A 22,457-nucleotide genomic window follows, 5' to 3' on the forward strand; every position below is an offset into this window, starting at 1 on the left:
ATATATATATATATATATATATATATATATTATCGAAATAAAAAAGTTCCGACATTTTTTACCGACGCGTGTTTGCGGACTCAATGCAAAATTTAATAATTTAGCACTATGTCCGCAAACACGCGTCGGTAAAAAATGTCGGAACTTTTTTGTCGCGACAATAAAGGTGATGGAAAAAATTCACATTTTGAAAATAAGCAGCGATTTTTGAACTTTTTGCTTTATTATCTATGCGTGGTTTAGTAGAAAGTACTTCAGTGATCTGATTGCACAGTTATCATTTGCCTGCTGTTTAAAAATGCCCCTTTGAAATAGGGGAAAAGTAAGTTCCACTGAATTTAAGCAATTCTCTTTAAAGTAAGAAGTGTAACACGCTGAAAGAATCTTCTCTGTTGTCATTGTTTTATCTGTCAACACAGAAGCATCTATAAGGGTGCGAGGTGTACGGTCCGCAACGAAAATATTTAAATTTTTCGAGTCGAGTCGCGTTGCGTGCGCGTCGCGGTTTATATTGAAAGATACAACAAATGAACGTAAAATTTGAATTTGGCACTCAGTCAAGTATTTTTAGGCACTGTGTCAACCATTGTGCGACGGGGAGCGTTACAGCGATCTTATGCCTCGCACTGCTGTGGCGTCTCTTTGATCTGAAAACAGTAATGGGAAACAATTTATTTTTTCACTTTTTTTGTCATGAAAATATGATCAGAAATATTTCTATTTACGAGCACATGCATAATTCAAAGTATCCACGACGTACGCCAAAGTATCATTTGTGACAGTCGCTCTGACAATCCATTTTTTACTTGCCAAGTCACATTGAGCAGATAGCAACTGGCTCTGAAATGGCTTTTTGGATCAAAAGAAGTAAACATCACATACCTTCACAGAGACTTTCACAGATGAATCGTCATCATATGTGAAGATGACATCATCATTTTCTTTGCAAGATATTTTCCATTTGCATCTGTCTTCACTGATTTCTGCTTGGATGTTCCAATTTGTAACTAGAGAAGCAGGATACATTATACTGCGGTCTAATAACAAATCAGTTTTGCAGGAGCAGGTTGGAGTACTTGGTGGAAGTAAGGTAGGCATAGGAACAGCTGGAAAATATGTAGATTCCTTGAATACCAATTTTCAACTGACCATAGTCAATGCAAGTCACGTATATGAAAGTACTCATTGCATCTTTATTATCTCCAGGAATTATGGACCATTCATACGAGTTTTTATTCTCGAAATAATAGCAAGTAACAACTTCCGGTCCAGTAGTCTACAATAGTCTATATTTGATTGCTGTCTTCAGTATTTACTAGAGTTTACCTCATAAGCTCTTGACTGTTCAACAACAATTTTCTTGAGATTGTTAGAGCTGCAATGCCAGTAAGTTGCACACCCATTTTCATCTGTACCACTCAATAAAGCCGGTTCCAGTCTATATTTAGATAGAAGCGTCGGATAAATGTCGAAGTGAGAAGCATATTCCTTGACATTATCGCTATCGAGTGATTTGTACACACAACCACATGTTTCTGTATAATAAAATCCTTGTATGTCTCGAAGTTTTCATAGGCTTATTTAAACAAACTCGGGTTTTTAGTAGATGGTAAATGTCCACCATTGGCTGAAATGAAACATTTTATAGAAACGTTACGTTCTTTTTAAGCCTACTAAAATCTACACAGGTCCCGTAAAGTCTGTCATAGTACCCGAATCCAGTTTCATCGTCTACGAGCCATTTTTGAACTAAAGGATCGCACATACCATCTGCAGAATACGCACCAAACTAGAATAAGTATACAATTATTCGGGTTCTTTGTGTACAAATGTCTTACAATAGTAGTTTTCTGTGTATCAAGAACTACTAGACTGAAATCTCCTTCACAATAAAGGGACACGTAGCATTCATCGGTTTTAACGATTGGCTTAGCAAATTTATCAGACCCATAAAATGTTAGATTACTGAACGGGTGGCTGTCAATCGTATCGTAGAAATCGTTTTTATCAAGAGCATAGTATAAACATTCACATTTTGCTAGAATTATATTCTATGTATATTCGAATGAGTTCTTCAATAAAACTCACGTGGCTCCACTGTTCTCACTTTTAAACAACTTTGAACAACTGAGGGCAGAAGTAAGACAATAATGAAACTTATCATCGTGCAAAAAGCTAATGCAGTAATAATTCAGAAAGTCAATTGGTTGGCTTTATAGGCACCAGTTCTATTGACTATTCATGATTTTGATTTCCATATTTTCTGATTGTGTTTTGCTGAGTGAATCTAATTAAGAGATCTCTGATATCTTTTTTGTAGCAATGACGATTAGTCATTTTGAAACTTTTGTATTCAATTAAAACACTGCAAGAGAAGAATTTTTTTTTGGACCTTTAGGGAATAAGAGAGTTGGAACCAGTTCATGAAGTTACTCAAAATAACCAGGCACATGTTATAATCCAGTTTTGTAAAAAAACATTAGTCGATTCTTAAACTTCAATTTCTTGTTTCAACATTTTTGCTATTATTAAATTTATTATGCAATGATGAATGTTTGATAAAAAATTATTTAGAGTTTTCCAATAACACTAAGTTCGATTCCTCTTTGATGGGGATCAACGTGGACACCTGGTGGGAGCTTCTCTTCCTTGATGACCTTGAGTGGCTCGTAGTCATATACTCCGGCGTCATCATTAGAGAGTTTCTTGATGATAAGAGTTCCTGGTGCCTTGAAGACAAAGTTGGTAGATGGGACCTTCTTTCCTTTCTATAAAAATTATGATTTAGAATAATATCGGAATATCTAGTTTCTTCACACAAACTCAAAGTGTGGTTTTTCAAATAAAATACTGAATGCTTAAAAAAACTAACCGAATCGACCCATGTTCCCTTGTTTGGTCCAGACAAATTCCAGACTTGTTTCTGTCCGTTCTTCAAAGTTCTTGTGAATGCCTTCACTTCTTCACTGGAAATTGGCAAAGCGACATCCTTTTCTCCGAGTGGAACACCAATTCCCAAAGCGAAACCATATGAGACAGAAACCAGAGCGAGGAGAAGTAGAAGAGTCTTCATCATTGAATACTGATTGTTTCGGAGTGATCGTGTATGTTTTATAGGTTCTTTAGACCAGGAAGTGTTTTCAAAGATTTCGGTGACAAATAAGAAAAGAAGAGAAGATGCAAAAACCTTGATTCTGATCGCCGTGTCCTTATCTAGTCTTTAGTCTAAACTGAGAGAAGCCATGGGTTTTTTTAAAAGACAAGTTTTAAAATTGAAATGAAATACATACATAATCAAATCGAAGTGATTTTAAAACCTTGACAAAATTTCATATTTCCAGGTACTCTTCTTCTCATTATTCTCACGTCAGAAGGTTTCCTCTACGAACTACCAAATTGCGCATGTTCCGAACACGGAACTAAATACTTTTCTGGCAGTTTTACTATCTTATCTTTATTCGATCTAGGTCATTCAAAGAATTCTCTCGAACGAGTGAGTTTCATTGCAGGTATTTTATGTTTTAAAAGTTCACATGTTTCACGCACCTCATACAATAAATAATTAAATACAAATACAAATACATTTTTGAATTCCTCTTGCCACAATAAGGAGGAAGAATACTGAAACAAATGAACAAGACTGATGTACGTCTGTATGATGGTTTTGTCATCAGACATCTCAGTTCATAAAGAGAGGCTCAGGCCACAGCAAGGAAGTACTTGTACTAGCAATCGAGATGAAAATAAATAATACCGAGACCGGCGTGTTTCCAAAAAAAGAAATTGTTCTTTGTGTTGTTTTTTCGGGTTTGTATAGAAAAATCATGTTATTTTTTGGTAGAGCTATTTCTTTCACATTTACTAACTTGTATTCTCGATTACATTTGGTTTCCCAGTAAAGAGAATTGAATTCAAGAAACCAGTCTAGTCAATGGATGGATAACACCTATTCATGACGACATCCAGACGAACAGACTAAATTAAAATATTTTAATGTTCTAATCAGAAAACAAGTTGAACAGATATTCAGAGTCAAAATGAAAAGTTAAAGTTGGAAAAAGTTGGAAAATAAGTTTAAGGAATTTCTGATGAGTTACTTGTTTAAAAAGGTTTTTTGAAATTAAAATTAAATAAATAGTATATAAATAAACTCACTTCATATACACATGTATGTATATTTATAACTCAAAACATAATAATCCTTTTTAAGATGCATATTCTCAAAACTGAATAAGACCTAATCATTGCAACTTGTTTCATGTTTCACTCAATAGAGATAAGGAAACCGAAAATCATACTCTTCCATTCATTCATTCCTCCTGTTGGCTCAGACTCCGACGTCATGACTAAGATCATTTGCCTTTTCCTCCTATTTTTGTATTTTTCTGTCTGTCCATCTGTCTGTCTATGTGTACAACGGCCTCCACGTGTTAGTTCTGATCCTTACAAATAATGTGTCGCCACTAATGAGGAGTTCGTTCTTTTGACTGCTTTTGGTTTCAGAGAGTCATATGCCATAACATGGATGGGCGGGATTTTCTTGTCTTATAAAAATTGAATAGACTATATTTCAGTCAATTTTTTCTTTCGCTCTAATACTCTGACTCTCAAAGATGCTCACGACAAACTGGCAAGCTGATGTTGTAATCTATGAGATGATGGTGTTTATGCCAATCTATGCAGTTGTATTATGGGCGATATGGTTCATGAGACCCAGAAAATCAGCATTTAGGACACATTATTATACTTTAGTTATGTCACAGGTAAGCGATGGGTTCTCACAAATGAGATATATCCATGTAGTACAAACATTGATATCAACTTTTTCAGGGTGCTGCTGACTTTCTCACTGTTATTATTTTCGTCACTCAAATGCTTCCCCGATATTTCAACATTGGAAACTCATTAGTCTGGTGGCTCGATAATTACGGAGCTTCTAATTTTTATGTGAATTCTGGTCCACAGATGTTTATTTTGAGGTCAATCGGATTGTTTTTGATAACGATGCAGAGATATGCAACGATTTGTAGGCCACATGGAAGGCTGAGCCATGTGAGTTTTTATAATTTGAAAAAAACTAAATAACAGACTCTCCAAAAAAGACACGAAAAATAAACGATTTTCTTCGATTCCAGATACTTTCCATCACTTCCTCGTTTACTTTGATTCTATGTCACTGGCTAATCGCATTTTCTCTTCACATGCCAGCTGTTCTGATCTGTCACGCGCACTTTGAGAATCCTCAGTCGTTTTTCGTCATTACATCTGAAGATCATAAAAAGGTGAGAGATCAATCAGACTGGAAATTTCAGAGAGCATTCATGTTTTTGAGAATGAACTTTTCTCAAAGTCTCCAATTTCCAGACAAGCGCTACCATCGTCATTTGCACATTTGTGTTCTGTGGAATATCCACATTATTTATGTATTCTTCCATCATTCGAATTTTGTGCTCAGCGAAGCGTACAGTTGTTATGACGACTAATAGTTGGTAGGTTCTTTCAATTTTTCGGGAGGTGAGTTGCAAAGATCATTTCAAGAAAAAAACCAGTGAAGAAGAGAAAAACAAAGAATGACTCGGCTCTCAAAAAAATGTTTCTAGAAGAAAACAGAAGGAACTCGATGGGAAAATCACACGAGTTATTCACGAGAGTGATGAGGTGTTCTCATTTGAAAACTTTATATGTAGAGTTATGCATCATGAAGTGGAAAAACGGGGAGAGAAATCCGTTTGCAAATCTTTTATTTTCACTTTCCAGGCAATCTCGTCAGAACCGTTACCAAGAAGCTCGTCTCTGCATCCATGTCTTCTTTCTGGCCGTCATGTCAGCTGCCACATTCTCTTATTATGTCTTCCAAGCAATTTACTCCAATGAAATCGGTGTAGGCGACGTCGTTTTGTCCCAATATGATCCTGTGTCTGAAAATAGAAATCTGCAGCAAGAAGCTCTACGTTCACTACGTCTATGGTATCCATTGGTCTCCGGGAATCTGAGTTTCCTCAATCCGTTAATGTTGTTATTATTGAATCGAGATATTCAGAAGTGTTTTGTGAACTTTTGCAGTGGAAAAACTGTGAGTGGAAGGGAGAGTTAGATACCCTAGCACACAGACAAACTCTAACTTGTTTGACGATATTTCTGAAATTTCTATTTCAGATGGATCGAACGAGCAGTATATTAGCAATGAATAGAACAATATGATTTGATATTATTTAAAAATGTATTCAATTTATGACTGCAAATTTGAGATCATAATCTTATTAGCCTCTCCGAACTGCCCGTTTCTGTTGTCTCCTCATTTCTTGCCACGTGGTTTCTATTCTCCTCATTTGACTGTGTTCCTCTCATCAATATTGCCTCAATCAGCATTTTCTCTAATCTGAAATGAACATTTCGTTTGTGATCTGAATTGCAATTCGCCTACTTCAAAATCGGAACTTCAAACAGGGAACTCCAGAAGAAAGCAAAAATGTAGGAGAGTATACACGCGGGGACAGCGTAGTAGATGAACTGAAAGTATTGAAAAAGTAAGTAGAAGAGCAACATCGTGTAAACTCACTACTTGAAATGTGAAATAATAATGCATACTTGAGTCATTGATGTTGAGATACCAAAACAGTGTGAAAAAGTGTACGATGTAAGCACAGTATGAAAGTCGACCAAGAGGTTGCCAAATCGGATGAGACATGAATGCGTCAATGGGTCCTGAAAATAATGTGTAACTACTTTTTAGATTATTCTAGGATTACTGTACCTCCCCATCCCAAATGGTTAGCCACTATGACCCAAGAGACAAAAACAGACCAGGCTATTCGAGAGAAGTTGTAATATGACGCTCGGGCGAATATGCTGAAAATAGATAAAATTTTAAAACTTCAGTCCCCCGTTTATCAAGCTAAAATATACTTTTCTGAGTCACAATCCGGAAGTTAATATTTACCAATTCACATAAAACACAACGTAAAAAGTTTCTAATCAAGACAACCAAACTTTTCAGTTTCTAATATTCAACACCATACTTCAGTATCACTTTTTCTGGATTAACACATGCTACATACTCACCTCCACTGTGCCCCCTTGTCATAGTCATAAGTAGAAAACATGCATGCGGCCCCAAGACCAAAAGCCACTATCCATCCAATCACAGCAAGCGTCCAATGAATTCGGATCTTTTTTTGTCCATAAACGGCTAAACCATAGCCAACGAGAAGACCGAGTAGGTACGGAGGACATCGGATCCACGGCTTGTGATATATCATGTCATACAAAAGATTTGTGTTTCTGTTATAATCAAAAAAATTGAAAACCTAGAACCTTCTGACTCACCCATTACCGAAAAAGTCAGCTGGCAAGTCGTAAATTACATAGAGAAGATACACGGTCACCACACTAGCCAAACAGCCTACAGCTACTAGACCACTACCAATAGCCAGCGAATAGTATAAACCAATGAGAACAATTGGTGCAAAAATATACATTTGGGTATCAACTGCCAGATACCATGATGGAGCATAGCAAGCTGTTTCCGATCCTCCCATGTTGTTGATGTACAGAAGATTCCTCCACCAATTGGTTTGGCAGGTTTGGATACCGGGAACTAGAGTGTCTGTAAAATAGTGAAACAATCCATGATGCACCCAATAAAAAAAGCTTACTAAATTGACTCGCTGAAAATGGACCTTGCACATATGGCCCATATACAACGAAGAAACCAATGAAAATCATGTAAGGAGGAGTCAGCCTGAGGTATCTGTGAATATAGAACAGAATCCAAGTCATCGGACTTTTGATTTGAGATTCTTTGGGTCTTTGCTTGAAAAATAAATAAGCCACAACGATTCCAGACAGTAAAAAGAAAGTGTCAACTGAGACGAAGGCGTTGAGAAGGAGGTGATTCCAAAAGTGTTCCATAAATGTTGAGAGTGATCGGAGAGTATCTGAATGTATTTATCTGGAGTATGGTGCCTAAATCAATGATGTCTTACCTGGTGGTACCAGAAACGTAAATGTATGTCCTGTGACTACCCATAACATTGAGAGAAATCTGATACAGTCTAGGCACTTTATGAATCCAGGTTTTTGCACCTTCACCGACAATAAAGCTTCTGCATTCGTCCAAATTGAAAATGCCAGAAGCATTTTCAGCCACGTGCCGGGAACTTTGCTGTCATTTTCTTGGGACTGTCTAATGAAATCCACAAATGTTGCAACTATCAACACAGATATGGTAACCACCATGAATCCCGAAAAACCCCAAAATGCCGAATCTTTTTCCACTGGAAATTTGGAACAAAACGCAGCACAAGCAGTGAATGGCATCAATGGAAGTTTGTTGAACAGTGTAGGGAGGTCATCGGGAGTACAAGATTCTGACATACATGTGGCACTTCTGAAGAATGCGGCGCTGGGAGTGAATCCACCGCCTCCGCCGATGGAACATGACGAGTTCTGAAAAATGGTGGAGTATGTTTGGAGAAGACGATCAGTAATGAGAGCAAAGAAAAATGGAACAGTATTTGTGAGGAGTCAGTGACTATTTCGGAAAAAATACCCTAGAAAACCATTATAGAAAACTAATATTAAAGCATTTTTTGACTTTTTTCAATACTCACCCTTCCAGGAACCAACACCAAATAGCAATAATTCGTTTCGTATTTCTTTCCTCTGATTCTTTGACATTCCTGATAAGACCCATCAAACACAAGAGGTATTTCGAATAGACCAGATGAAGGAAGTTTCCCAAATGCATCGAGTTCTGGAAACACAATTTTAGTAACTGATGATCAACTACTATTCTTTGTTTAAAAAGAGTAGCAAAAGCTTGAATAACTACTCACGTTCTAATGCATAAAAGTTATCCTCTATCAATTTCCTTTCCTTTTTCGTACATTTCTTCGAAACCAAACACTCCACAGTAACTTCTGATACCAATTTCAATGAATTCAGCCAAGTGTTTGTATCAATTTGACATTGATCACTAACTCCTAGGCTTGAAAATGAGTTTTTACCCCGGAGAAAAATTTCCTGAATATAAAAACTGTCGACTATTCCTCTTCATACTGAAACTCACCTTCCAAGTCTCACCAACCGACAAATTGATAAAAAAAACAAAATAAAACAAAAAAATATACATTTTTAAACAAAAATGGTAAAATATATTCAGGCGGAAATCAAAGTACTGATAAGAAACAAAATTTGAATCATTTTCACAATGACAAATTTTTCAGTACAAAAAAAAACGATTTTCTTTTTCTAAAAGATCAAAACACGGTTTTGTACACAATTTTATGTCGAATTACGCAATCGAAGTGTCACCGTCTGCGTCTCTATTTGATCAGAGGCTGGGGTGTCTTAGACGCGATTGGAGTAGCCATCGGGCAGTTCTGAAGGTGGAAATTTAGACCTCCATAATCGAAAAAAAAACAAAAAATCTCTATAAAAACTTGAATCATTCATTATTGAAAAATAAACTCTAAATACTGTTAAGTTTCAATCCTAGACATCTGAAATGTACTTGATATCTTCCTCGTACTCAAATCTCTTTTCAATTCTCCGGAGCGAAAATATTTTTTGAGCATTTTTCTGGTTGATGGGCTCCCCATATAATAGACGATGAAGTTTATAGCACAAATTGTCTCGAGGCGAAAATAAAAAGTGAGATCCCGAACTTGTTGGGGGAGACTGTTGTATGTGTCCTGAAAAATATTAATTAGAGAATTACTCACTGGAGAATCAGAAAACATTTCAATGAAACAGAAACTACTACTCACTGGGAACGTTCTCATCAAAAGCGATCCAACTTCATAAAACGATAGGCCTACAGTAATCGCCACAGTCTGTCGCATCAACATGTGCTCCCTTCGAATCTGACTTTGAGCCAACGAGTTAGAAGACGACATTGAAATAACTGACGACTTCTGACGGATTCTGGAGTAGATATCATATCGATTGGCTTTTAGATGGAGCACCATCAACAAGTTGATGACGAGAAGAGTAGTTGGAACCCAAATGGCGTTGATGTTGGTAAATTTCGTGACAGGATGTCTTTCAGGAGCACAGGCAGTTAAGAAAACGAGTGTGCTAGCAAGGAAGTTTACAGGGCAGTAAGATAAACGGGGAATGAGAAGAAGGGTGAAGCACAGAATCTGAAAGCAAGGAGTATAACTCAGATGTCGGCAGTAAAGAAGTCATACCAATATCAAAAAACTGTAGAAAAATATGCGTTTTTGTCCGAATGCTCTCTGATCAGTCGGTCGTAGAACAATGAAAAATCGGTTCAGTGTCATCAGTACACTGACACACATCGGGATGAAATAGGTGAGAGTCCCAAGCATAGTGAATTCTCGTCCGAGAAGTTCACGGTAGGCTGAAATGGGAATTTTGAATTGAAAATACTGGTTGATAACACATTTTTGGACTTCTTGAAACGTTGACGTCAGTTTGCCAGTTTAATGTGATCTCAAAATTTATGACCCGGTTTGTAGTTTCAAACAAAAATTGATGTTTTGATATCAATGGAAACCTCGGCTGTTAGCACAGAAGAACTTTTGTAGCTGACAAACAATTATGATTCCCTAACCGACATCGAGACAAAAGAGATGTACAATGAAAGCTTTTATTTTTCAAAGTTCTTCATCGTTTTGATCACGTTGGCTCCTTTGTTTTCCGATTCAAACTAACCCAAATATTCATAATACGGTAGCACCAAATAGGTAACAAAGTCGGTAATAAATGCAATTTTACACAAAACTCCACAAACATTCATCACAATTAAATAGGCAAATGGAATATTCTGATCATTTCGATATGCATAAGTGGCCATAAGAAGTGCAATATCATAGAGCATGAATAAAAATGCAAGAAAGCAAAAGATCAGTTGAAATACGACATGAAACATTGGAATATGCTCAAACATTTTTGATTCGGCTTTTAGAGGGTTTTCCACTTTCACAAGTTGATTATGACCTTGTTGAGCTTTTGGTTCTTTCTCCGATAGAAAATTTCAGAATGTTGTGCTCCGTTTCGGCCGTTTTTATTGAATACTAAAATTTTATTTTTGATGACAACAACAACAAGCTTTTCTTTTCGGAAGCTGATTTTCACGCTTTGCAAGTGTTGGGAATTAGATTAAATTTTTTATTGGACAGCACACTCACACCTATTCGGAAAGGGAGAAAATTGGTTTCCGTGATCGTGCATTTTCGGATGAAAATCAAAAGTAGAAGTAGAAAAAGAATCAGAAAATAATGGGATTTTTGTTTATCGGTAAACATAGGTCAAAGATCAGAATTTTGGGATAAAAATTTAGTCATCATACTCAGATTACCATATTTTTGGATTGATTGTTATCTCTTATATCATTATTTTTCTTGAATGTCGTCCGGTTGTGCAATGTTTAACAAGGTTGACGTTCCATGGTGGATCTTATTCCTTGTCCTTCCACTTTGACTTATATCCAACACTTTAGAACACGGTCTTTTAGAATACATAGAGGTTTATTATGGGAGAGATACTAAAGATAAAGATAAAGAGGTAGGTTATAGTTAAATCAGGAGACTAATACTGAATGAGGAATTCAAGGGAGATAAACATATAAAACTAGATAAAGGGAAAGAGTAATTAAAATAAAGAAAGACCTCAAGACGGGTGTTAGTCTTGGTGTCCTAGCTCTCTACTGGCAAGCGGGTGTCACAAACCCGTGCGGGAGAGAGAGAGAGAGACACAGAAACGAAGGAACGCCCTCCGAAAGGATTGCGTTCCTCTATCATGTGACATCCCCCTTTCTTCCGAAAGAGCTGTGACGTCCTCGGAGCCTATATGAAATATTGGGGAACCTACAGTTACACAGATATTACAAGTAAATTCCTAAAAGACAAGAGGTAACTAAAGGGAAATCAAATTAAAATATAATACAAAAATTACAATTAAGAATGCAATACAACCGAAAATAGAATCCAATTAATACACAATAAACAACAATATTATTATTACGAATTGATCCAAACCAAGAACATGAAGGACGCCATTGACTGTAGAACACGCAGTTGGCAATTGACTGGCATTTAGCAAATGGCAATTGACCCCGATTAAACCATCCAAACGACCGAAAGTTCCAATGAAAACCATCCAAACGACCGAAAGTTCCAATGAAAACCATCCAAACGACCGAAAGTTCCAATGAAAACCATCCAAACGACCGAAATGAACCGGAAACTTTTAAATTTGGATTACGGTAGGCGCGGCGCCATCGAAATGTTCCCTCGCTTTTAAGCTGAGCAATTCCCAAGCTTACCGTACCACAGGTTACGAGAAACGACCATTTTCGTTCGATTTTCTTCCATTTTCATCATTTTTCCTCGTTTTCCTTCGTTTTCCTTCGAATTTTCTTCTTTCTTCAACGATTTCCATGCCAAAATCCATTTTTCGCAGCAAATTCTCCACCAAAATTGTGAATTTTCAGCGAAAAAATGTCCAGAGTTTCCTCTTTCTTTTGTGCCGCAGCTTGCTCTTTCCACGGTTTCTGCGTGCAAGTGTTGGAGTCGTTCCAGTGTGTTTGCAATGAGGGATTTGTTGGAGAGGCTTGTGAGCAGGTTGCAGCGACTGCCGCGTCCCCCCTCGTCACAACGACTGTCGCGGCTCCTGTCGTGACCACCGTCGCCAGCGGATCCGGAGGTAAATGAAAGAGAATTTTAAATAAAATAACTCCACACTTTCAGCTTGGACCGTCTTCATTCTTGTCGGATTCGGCTTCGTCGTCCTGCTCCTTCTTCTCCTCCTCTGTGTCTTCTTGTCGCGTCGTCAGGATCCCGAGGTGGAGGATAGCCTCTGCTGAGTCTTCTTGTTCTTCTTTTTTTTTTCTTCTTTTTGTTGTTGTTGTTGTTGTTGTTGTTGTTCATACATGTTTTTTTTCTTGGTTGATGTGACAGCTAACAGACAATATTGAAGGGTATATGATGAAATGTCCCGATAACATACGATAGATTTGACCCGAAGATAAGCGATTGTAAACAGACTGACCATCATTTTTCTGCGGGGTCCTCCGGTGTTGTGGGGACTTCTTTCTTCTCCGACTTGTACACTTTGCATCGATTCTTGTGCACCGTATTGAGTCGTTCCTTCTTCGATCTTGTGTTTGGTCCAGAGATTCTGACAGTGATGTTCGGTTCCTTAACTTCAATTACTTCAAACGGTCCTCGAAATTGCTTTCCAATCTTGCTGTATTTGGATTCCCGAATCAAAATCTTGTCCCCAACGTTGATAGCTGCATCGTTGATAACTTTTTCCGAATCATGTCTTTCCTTCTGTCTCGTGGACCTTTTCTCAATCTTCTCCATACACTCCTTCTGTAGGGTCTCTTGAGTTGACCTGACCTGCGACACATGATCCATCACTCCTGTCGATAACGTATTCTCGGGCAACGCGTTTTTGAGTGGTGACCTCGCCTGCTGCCCGTGCATTACAACGTGTGGAGATACCCCAGTGGTAGCATTATTTGCATTGTTGTATGCGTGGACTAACGTTTGCAGTTTTCGGTCCCAATTTTGACTGTCCTCACACTGTCGAAGCATTTGTTGAATCGTTTGATTTGCACGTTCTACTTGTCCATTAGCCTCGTGGTGATATGGAGTACTCATTTTGTGTTCCACTGCTAACGACTTCAACAGTTCTTTGAATTGATTCGAAGTGTAATTGGTTCCGTGGTCGGTCACAAGAGTTTTGGGTGTCCCGAATCTTGATACCACTCGATCCATAAACACGGTGCACAATTCCTCTGCTGTTTGGTCTCTGACGGCTTCAGCTATGATGAACTTGCTGAATGAATCCACAAAAACCGCAATGAATTTGTTTTTTCTATCCGTTTCGGCCATTGGTCCAATAAAATCCGAATGTACTCTCTCAAATGGTGCTGATGTTGTTTCGAATTTTCCCATCGGTGCTCTCAATCTCGTTTTTGCAGGATCCTTGTTCTTCTGGCACACTCGGCATCGTTCCACAATTCCTCGAATAGCTTTCGACATTCCCGGCCAAGAAACGATGTCACCAACTCGTTTCTCTGTCTTTTCGCAACCAAGGTGAGCACTTTCAAAAATCGATTCGTGAACCATCTTGGCGATGACGTGTCCATATTTGGTTTTAGCCGGTAGACTTATGACCCATTGTCGATCGTTGTTTCGTTTGAACAGGATTTCTTCATGAATTAGGCAGTTTTTCAGAAGTTCCCTTGTATCCAAAGTTCTCTCATCTTCGGATTGTTCTTCACGAATCTTGTCAAAATCGATCTTCAGAGTAGCAGTGAGGGCATTGATGAGCATTTTTGGAGAGGTAAGTCTTTTGTTATTCTTCTCGGATTTCTTCAGCGGATGATATCTTGACAAAGTATCACATACCACATTCTGCTTTCCAGGTCGATAGGTGATGACGATGTCGAATTCCTGTAGCACGATTTGATACTTCCCGAGTCTTCCCATCAGATCTTTTCGATGTAGAAGTGCCTTCAACGGAGCGTGATCAGTGATGACTGTTGTCTTCGCCCCGTCAATATACGGACGAAATTGTTGCACAGCGTAGACCAATCCTAGCGCTTCCAATTCGATGGCTGCATAGTTCCGTTCATGTGTATTGTACACTCGACTCGCATATGCCACAACTCGAAGATCCTTCCCTTCCTTGTCTTGTTGTTGGTACAATACTGCTCCAACTCCTTTTCCGGAACTATCAACTTCGATGACGAACGGCTTTCCCAGTTGAGGTGCGACCAGAACTGGTTCTGAAGTGAGTGCTTCTTTCAGCTTTTCAAATGCTTCTGCTCTCTCGGTAGTCCATTCAAATTTCACATCCTTTTTGGTTAACTCCAGAATTGGTGCGGCTATTTTTGAGAAATTTTTCACAAACCGGCGATAAAAAGAAGCCATTCCAATGAATGCTCGGACATCCTTGACTGTTCTTGGAACGGGATACTCCTTTACGGCTTGTGTCTTGGCTGGATCGGGTTTCAGGCCATCCTTTGATACGATAAATCCCAAAAATACAATGTGGTCTCTTGCAAATTTTGATTTATCTGCTTTCAGCTTCATCCCGATTCCTTCGATCTTGCCGAGAACTTCGTCGATGTCTTGAAGATGCTCTTCCGCTGTTCTGGATGTCATGATGAGGTCGTCGATGTAAACAAAGATTCTGGCTCGCACTTCTTTGATGAGTTCGTTCATGCATCGTTGGAAAGTTCCTGGAGATCCTTTGAGACCCATCGGCATTCGGAGATACTCAAAAGCACCCAAAAAACAAGCGAAAGCAGTCCTCGAAGAGTGTTCCGGTTCCACCATGATTTGATGAAACCCCGCTTGGAAATCCAAACTGGTGTAGAATTCTTGGCCTCCACATAAATCCAAGATTTCCTGGATGTTCGGGATAACACTCTGGACTGGCTTGGTGATGGCATTCAAAGCACGAAAATCCACGGTGAAGCGCCACGTCAATCCATCAGCTTTTCTCACCAACACGATTGGAGCCAAAAATGGAGAATCCGACGGTTGTATGATTCGTTGCTCCAACATCATTTTTATCTGCCTCGCGATTTCTTCTCTCTTCTCCAATGGAATCCTGTAGATCTTGGCATTCGGTATTTTGTAACCATCTTCCAAATCAATCCGATGTTTGATTTTTCCCTTATACTCTCCAAGGATACCGTCTGGTCCCACAAATGCTTCCGCATGTGCGTCGATGATCACTCTCAGAACTTCCTTTTGATTTTCGGTGAGTTTTGATTTCGAAAGGTCTACCCAATCTGATATCCGAAAATTTCTAGGCGTCTCCTGTGGAAGTTTCGGCAGTTTCGATTCCCAATCAGCTTCCGGTGATGCGTTGTCCTGATCAAAAGTTTTGATGGATCCAATCTTCGAAGCTTTGGCAATTGCTCTCTTCTTCTGGAGTCGCACTGGAGTTGCAGATGGATTGAAGACTTGAACCATTGTTTTCCCAGCATCCTCGATACGAGCAATCACTCTTCCAACCACGTAGATGTCGTCACCATCTTCCTGGGTATCTTCCAACAACAATTCCTGTCCCATCTCTGGATTGTAGTTTTCGATGATGGCTGGGATTACTGCTTCCGACTTAGCATCAATTACAACGTCTCCCTGTGGAAATACCAAGATGCTTTCTTCTTCGTCTTCCTCGTCACAGCCAACATAATTGATTGGAATTTTTACGCCTCCAATCTCGATAACTCCTTCGAAGAGATTTGTGCTGATGTTTCCAAAATTCTTACTGATGCTTGTTTGGATATCGGCACCTAACAGAACTGGAGCTGGACAATCGACATCTGATGATACCAAGAAGTTGTGTTGCATCGCATATGGACCAATTTTGATCGTTGCCATGGTTGTCCCGAGGAAGTTGATTGGTGATCCATTTGCAGCTTGGGCCACCAATTGTCCTCTTGTATCCACATCTGTCACCACTGAAGACATCGGCATGTAACTGATTGCAGCTCCCGTGTCCCACAAAGCTTTCAGTGGTCTTCCTTCGATTTCCAGAGGAATGTGCGGAGTACGAGCAGGTCTGATACCTTTCCATTTTCTCGATTTGATTGCACAGACTTTTCCAAGCATAGGATATTCCTCTTCAATTGGCTTCTGTCGAATTTTCTGGGGTGGTGGTGGAGCTGGTCGATTGGTCATCTGGACATTGTTGATGTGGAGTTGTTGTGTCAATCCCACGAGAGATTCGGCCAATCCAATTGCTGTTTTCCTGGTCACTTTTGTTGCCTTCCGGAATGCTCGGTACTTCAAATAGGCGTATCCAATGCATACGATGACCAATATGACAGCAATCAACGATCCGATCCAGATGAAAAGTTCCAGAATAGAGAAGAGTGCATTTCGAAGTCCATTTCCAACCTTATCAACTGTGGTGTCGTACAGCTCTTTTGCGGATTTTCCAACTTTTGTAGCAGAATCGGTGAGTAGATCAATTCCTGTGTTCAGCACTCCTTCCTTAATCAAACTCTTCTGCAGATCTCTTTGGAATCGACTGGATTTCTTCTCGTTTTCCTTGTCAGCAGACGTCGAAACTCCAATTTCTTGGTTGAGATTGGTGTAGAAAGTCTTTGGTGGTTCCAGCAAGAATTGATCTTGAGTCATCCTGTTTGGTCGAATGAGCTGCTGAGGGCTGACTTCTTTGTTGTCCGATCCAATCCACCGATGATGTTCCATCCGGATTCCAATTGGTCGGTCATCACACGAAATTTTCACAGCTTCGGTCACCAAATCTTCAGATCCTGGCAGTTGGAACCAAATGATTCCATCCACTGTAACTGGCACCAAGTCATAACAAGTGTTGTTGACCTTCCTGTCCCAATGAATTGTAGATGGCGTCACTGTCCTGCATTTCGAAATGAGTAAGCTTTCTCCAATTCTTTTTGCAGAAATATCCTTTCTTTTCAGAAGTTGGCGAACTGCGGCAGTCGGATCAATTGAAAGAAGAGTGTCGAACAAGGAATTTGTGGCGAATTGTTCTTTGCAGGTGGAGGTGAAACTCTCTTCAATTGTCTTCGTACGAACCTTTGATGATTTGACATCGTTTTGGTTGATAACCGGAGCATGGTTCGATGTTATCACTGGAGCAGGTGCATCAGGTCTGGCAGACATAGCAGGAGCAGCGGGGACTGTATGAACAGGAGGTGTAACAAGTGGAGCTGTTGTTGTTGTCTTCGGTGGAGTCGTCGGTTTTTCTGTGGGAGGTGGTGTCGGCCGTGTCCACTGAGCTTCATCGATTGGAGCAAACTCTCCCATTTCTTTCAGCTTCGTCTCGTTGAATTTTGGAACCAATGCACTTGAATCCAAATGAATGAAATCTGGCTCACTTTTCCCAAACTCTCGTTCCAGCAACGTGTCGAACATGAATGCATCTCGTTGTTCAATCATCCGAAACATTGTTTCCTCAGCATGTGTGAGTCCATTCTTCAACGAAGTAAGTCTTCTCATTTCTCTCCAAGCGTACTGTGCAATCCGAATAGCTTTCAGGGCAATCAGAAGAGTGGATTGTTGATGTCTCCTGTCCTCCGGATAAAATTTGGCTCGTTGGCTCAGCAAATTGTTGGTGACGTTGTACCTTTTGAACTCACGAAGAAGTACTTGGTCTATAATTGGAGAGTTGACCACCGCGACATCCTTGAGGTTCTTCTTTCCATAGAGCTTCCAAACCAACGGAGTCGTGAAGTTTTCCCCGATTTCAAATTCAATCCATTCGTTGAGATTTCCTTTGATTCCGGCAGTCGCTCTCTTTATCCTCCATGGAAACGGTGAGTCTTTTTGAAAGACAGTGTACTCCGGTCTCTGATAAAGTATCTGTGGCAGTTCGATGAGAAGACCATCATCTGTCATCAAAGCCTGGTTCATTGCACAGTCATCGAGAATTGTTCGCACTTTCCTCAAATCTTTTTCAATTCCAGCAAAGAATCCAGTCTCCTCGATCGCGAGGTAATCCTGGTGGATGATGGCTTCACTCGAGAAGGAGTATTGGAATGGGCATTCCCTTCTGGCGATTTGAGGTTCCCAGACAATGGTGAATCGATCCTCCTTGCAGCTACCTGACTCGAACGAGCATTGTTCCAAGTTGCCCAAATTGGAGATGATTGTCCTTCCGTCGATGGTCGCTACGTGTCCGGTCTGGAGTGTGAATTCGTGGAATTCAAACGTTTTGCTTCCGAACCAGCTAGGTTTGATTGTCCCGTTCTCCATGGTATTTGTCCGGAAGTAGCCAGGTGAGATCTCCTCCAACGATTTTCCATCATACTTCTTTTCCAGCACCGCTTTCCTGCACTCTTCGACTGCTACCTCCACCTGCTCTCCAATTTCCGTCTCGGTTGTCTGGTAGATGGTCAGAAAGCCAAACGTGTGAGCCTTCATTGATGTCTTGGAGCATTTGTTGGCTTGGAGCTCCATCGCTTCGGTCCTTGGCACATAGACTGCTATCTGATGGCGTTGCAAATGGACATCCGTGTTGAAGGTGCACTGGATGGGCTTCGGTGGGACGAACACGTTTCCAGTCACTCCGAATCCACAAACTTGTAGAGAATCAGCCGTTGGAAGGAGGGTCAACGTCATCAACCCCAAAAGGAACTTACTGACGTTGTTAATAACCGGTCTACCTGTCCGGTTATTGAATCCAACCTTTGGTGGAGCATCCTCGATTGGAAGTGGTGGCGGTCTCTGGTGTCCAATTGCTTGGGTTGGTTGGTGTGTGGCTCCTTGGATTTGCTGGTATCCCGCTCCTTGGATTGGTTGGTGTCCAAATCCTTGCATTGGCTGACCATACTGCTGCGGGGCCTGGTGATACTGAGGAGGGGCCTGATGATGTTGCTGAGGGACATGATGAGGGCAATGCTGGCAATGCTGACATCCTTGAACTTGTCCAAGTGTTCCCTGGTAATTGGGAAAACTCCGGTAGGTCTTTTCTCTTCTGCCTCGTCCTCCAAAATGTCCTCCCCTTCCAGGTTGCCATGCTGGAAAGGCTTGTTGGACAACGGCCACCAGTGCTTCATCATCATCTTCTTCCGCTTCGATTTTGAGGAGTCGATCGATTTTCTCCGCTTGGTTCACCATTTCCTTTAGAGTTTTCGGAGCAGTGGGGAGTCGGCGCAGCTCCGTTCTGATTTCCTTGTTGATTCCGTTCAGGAACTGAGTCGCTAGGAGCCGATCTCTGGATGCCACTTCCAGATCGTCGTATGCATACGTCCCGAGTTTCCTGATTTTTTCCGCATACTCCGAAATCGATGATTTCCCTTGATGGGTATTACTGATCTCCTGCAGAGCTATTTCCTTGTCGGCATCGCACTCATGAGCCTTGAGGAGTGCCTTGGTGACGCCGGCCCAGGTCTTCTTCTCCTCAGCTGGGATTCTGTCGTATTTGTGGAGGGCTGCATCCTCCAGAAAAAACGGCAGAATCCCAACTGCTGCCTCCGACGGGACCTTGATTCGATAGAAGGTCCGCGCCAGGGAGTCCAGCCACTCGGTGATGTCTGCGGCTTTGCCATCACCGAATTTCCGAACTCGCCTCTCCAACAGCCGCAATACGTCTCCGGTGGACTTCCACTCCGTCCCACCGGTGACGTCGATCTGCGTCTCCTCCGTCTCAAAGCGATCATTGTATGGGGCTGTCGGTGGCTTTTGCTCGTCCCCCATGATTGTTCTCTCCGAATTCTCAGTTGTGTCCAACGGTGGGTCTTTTTCAACTTTCACACTAACAAAGTTGTAGCTTCCAGGTGGGGGAGAAGCAACGAGAGTCTTCGACTCAAGGGAATCAAAATACTCCGATAGTGAGAGAGTTGAGTTTGGAGAATCGGATTTGAGAGGAGAGTGGAATGGAGATATACAAGGAGAAGATTGACGAGAAGAAATAGGAGTGGAGGTTCTTACGAATTTTCCTGGTGGTGAGAGATCCGTCTGCTCCTGGTTCCCTGAAGTTGGTGCTCTCGATCCAGGTGATCTCAGCCGCAATAATTTCTCCAGAAACGCGTTGACTTCTTCTGGCGTAGAGTTTTTTGTGAGCGCCGGTGAGTAGTCTTCCTTGACTGAGAATGGAAAAAGAGTTTTTCTTACTTCTGGGGTCTTCTTTTCAGCCAATGACGATGGAGATGCGGTTGGAGTTTGGAACGAACTTGATGGTGATACGGCCGGTGAAGTGTTGGACGTCGGATTCGATGAAGTTGGTGTCGGTGTCGTTGACGATGTTGCTGCAGTTGTCTCCGATGTAGTCGATGCAATCGATGCAGTGGACGCAGTTGATGCAGTTGTTGCAGCTTCAGCAATTAAGTCTTCTGCTTTCCGTTGGCTCCTCGTACGTCGGTCCGTTGGTCCAGTTGGATTCCGTGGATTCTTGTACTTCGTCTTCTTGTCCAGGATTGATGGAAAAAGTAAGTATTTGAATTAAGAAGAACGAGTGAAACGAGATGAGGAGTAAGGAAGCGAAGAATGGAAGATGAGAGAAAGTAGACGGTCAATAAGACGAGAGAATAGAACAGCGGCAATCGCCACGGCAAGTCAACGAAAGTTAAGATTCAAGAAAAGAAAAGAAACGAAACAAACGATGAACTGAGCAGTGGACGAATGCGTCGGGTGAGTGTTGAATGAATGTGGCTGTTCTGTCTTACTGGCTCCACGATCTCTGGGGCGGGGCTTCTTCCATGTTGTTTACCGCATTTGCCAGATAGGCGTACCCCGCGGTGCCATCTCGAACAGCTGTCATTAATTATGCGCGTAATCCGATACGAGATGCATATTGTTTACGCTATCGTTTGCAATATTTAATCGGGTCGGATTGCACTTAATGACTTTGTTTACGGGATGGTGCACTTCAAATGCATAAGATTAGAGATAGATTTTGCCGATGCCACAAACAGTAAACAATCTATCTATCAATCTTGTGTCGGTTCTGTTTCTGACGCCGTACGTCAGAGAGTGTTTGGATCTGTATCTCTCACACTATCCATGACCAGGTGGATAAGATATGGTTGACTAATCCATATCGCCGACTCATATCAAAACTTAAGAATTTTACGGGGCATCGAAAAGAAATTTAGGTCATAGCTAGCTTCCCAGCGTCTAGGTGCTACTGAGTCGGAAATCGCCCTTGGCTTAGTTTTACGACAGGCTCTTCTTCTTCTTTTTCTTCTTTCAGAATGCGCTCCTCCCTTGTGCGGGCCCTTCATCCAAAGCCCAGGCGTCACGAGCTGCACTCGCTGAGCTGTGGTCATTCTCGCGAGGGACGTGAACGAGCGACTAATAATCTTACTATATATATAATTAATAAACAGTTCTCAGCCTGCTATTTGCCTTTGCCTGATATTCCAGGTCTGGGAACCACAGAATTGAGTAAAGGACCGGGGCAAGTACAGCGGTCCCCATCAGGTGTCGTCCTAATGTTGAATAAAATGGAACTAAACTTATGGTTACCAATATTGGGGTGGATACATGAATTGGGAGGGGGACGTGATTATAGACCTAGGTGAGCCGAGGGACGATTTGAGAGAATTTGTGTGGAGATTTTTCGGTTTAACAGATACAAAACTTACCTCCAGAACACTTGGATTACCCTGTACTTGAGATGGAGAAAAAATACAGAGGGTTATTTTATGAGTGGGAGGTGGGTTAATTACTCCACACCTGGACCAAATATTGTTAAAAGCACCTCTGAACTACTAAAAACAATGCTCATAAAAACCGTCCAAGGTGACACTACAACCTTTTCCGTGCGGTTGGAGTAGAGCTAGGACCATTCTTCTGTTTACTAAGAAGAGTTAAAGTGAGGGAAAAGTGGGAATTGGTAACACTCAAAACACTCTCAGTGAAACTGGATCATAATAGAGTTCGGTGACGGGACCTCCATTTAACAAGGTTGACGTTCCATGGTGGATCTTATTCCTTGTCCTTCCACTTTGACTTATATCCAACACTTTAGAA

At 40.9% G+C, this 22,457-nt stretch overlaps 4 protein-coding genes across 4 annotated transcripts; 1 reads left to right on the forward strand and 3 right to left on the reverse strand.

Annotated features, from left to right (window-relative positions):
- Positions 1 to 717: 717 nt before the first annotated feature.
- Positions 718 to 2,164, reverse strand: GCK72_019706 (uncharacterized protein; the record flags this gene model as incomplete). Its single annotated transcript, XM_003098509.2, has 8 exons — positions 718 to 840; positions 883 to 1,106; positions 1,150 to 1,276; positions 1,327 to 1,535; positions 1,592 to 1,627; positions 1,675 to 1,789; positions 1,839 to 2,038; positions 2,089 to 2,164. The coding sequence occupies 8 exons, from the start codon at positions 2,162 to 2,164 to the stop codon at positions 718 to 720; spliced, it is 1,110 nt and encodes a 369-aa protein (XP_003098557.2).
- A 406-nt stretch (positions 2,165 to 2,570) lies between these two features.
- Positions 2,571 to 3,076, reverse strand: GCK72_019707 (uncharacterized protein; the record flags this gene model as incomplete). The annotated part of the gene is made up of 2 exons (XM_003098507.2): positions 2,571 to 2,768; positions 2,873 to 3,076. The coding sequence occupies 2 exons, from the start codon at positions 3,074 to 3,076 to the stop codon at positions 2,571 to 2,573; spliced, it is 402 nt and encodes a 133-aa protein (XP_003098555.2).
- Positions 3,077 to 4,613: 1,537 nt separating this feature from the next.
- GCK72_019708 (uncharacterized protein) lies at positions 4,614 to 6,094 on the forward strand (the record flags this gene model as incomplete). The annotated part of the gene is made up of 5 exons (XM_053733173.1): positions 4,614 to 4,763; positions 4,831 to 5,052; positions 5,136 to 5,282; positions 5,365 to 5,489; positions 5,758 to 6,094. The coding sequence occupies 5 exons, from the start codon at positions 4,614 to 4,616 to the stop codon at positions 6,092 to 6,094; spliced, it is 981 nt and encodes a 326-aa protein (XP_053582086.1).
- A 155-nt stretch (positions 6,095 to 6,249) lies between these two features.
- Positions 6,250 to 10,846, reverse strand: GCK72_019709 (uncharacterized protein; the record flags this gene model as incomplete). The annotated part of the gene is made up of 13 exons (XM_053733174.1): positions 6,250 to 6,379; positions 6,425 to 6,510; positions 6,560 to 6,705; positions 6,755 to 6,849; positions 7,063 to 7,281; positions 7,327 to 7,606; positions 7,656 to 7,937; positions 7,986 to 8,448; positions 8,613 to 8,755; positions 9,533 to 9,695; positions 9,771 to 10,145; positions 10,194 to 10,366; positions 10,681 to 10,846. 13 exons carry the CDS (start codon positions 10,844 to 10,846, stop codon positions 6,250 to 6,252), a joined length of 2,721 nt encoding a protein of 906 aa, XP_053582087.1.
- Between the last annotated feature and the right edge of the window lie 11,611 nt (positions 10,847 to 22,457).

This window comes from Caenorhabditis remanei, chromosome V, assembly GCF_010183535.1.
Source record: "Caenorhabditis remanei strain PX506 chromosome V, whole genome shotgun sequence".
Classification (NCBI taxonomy): Eukaryota; Metazoa; Nematoda; class Chromadorea; order Rhabditida; family Rhabditidae; genus Caenorhabditis; species Caenorhabditis remanei.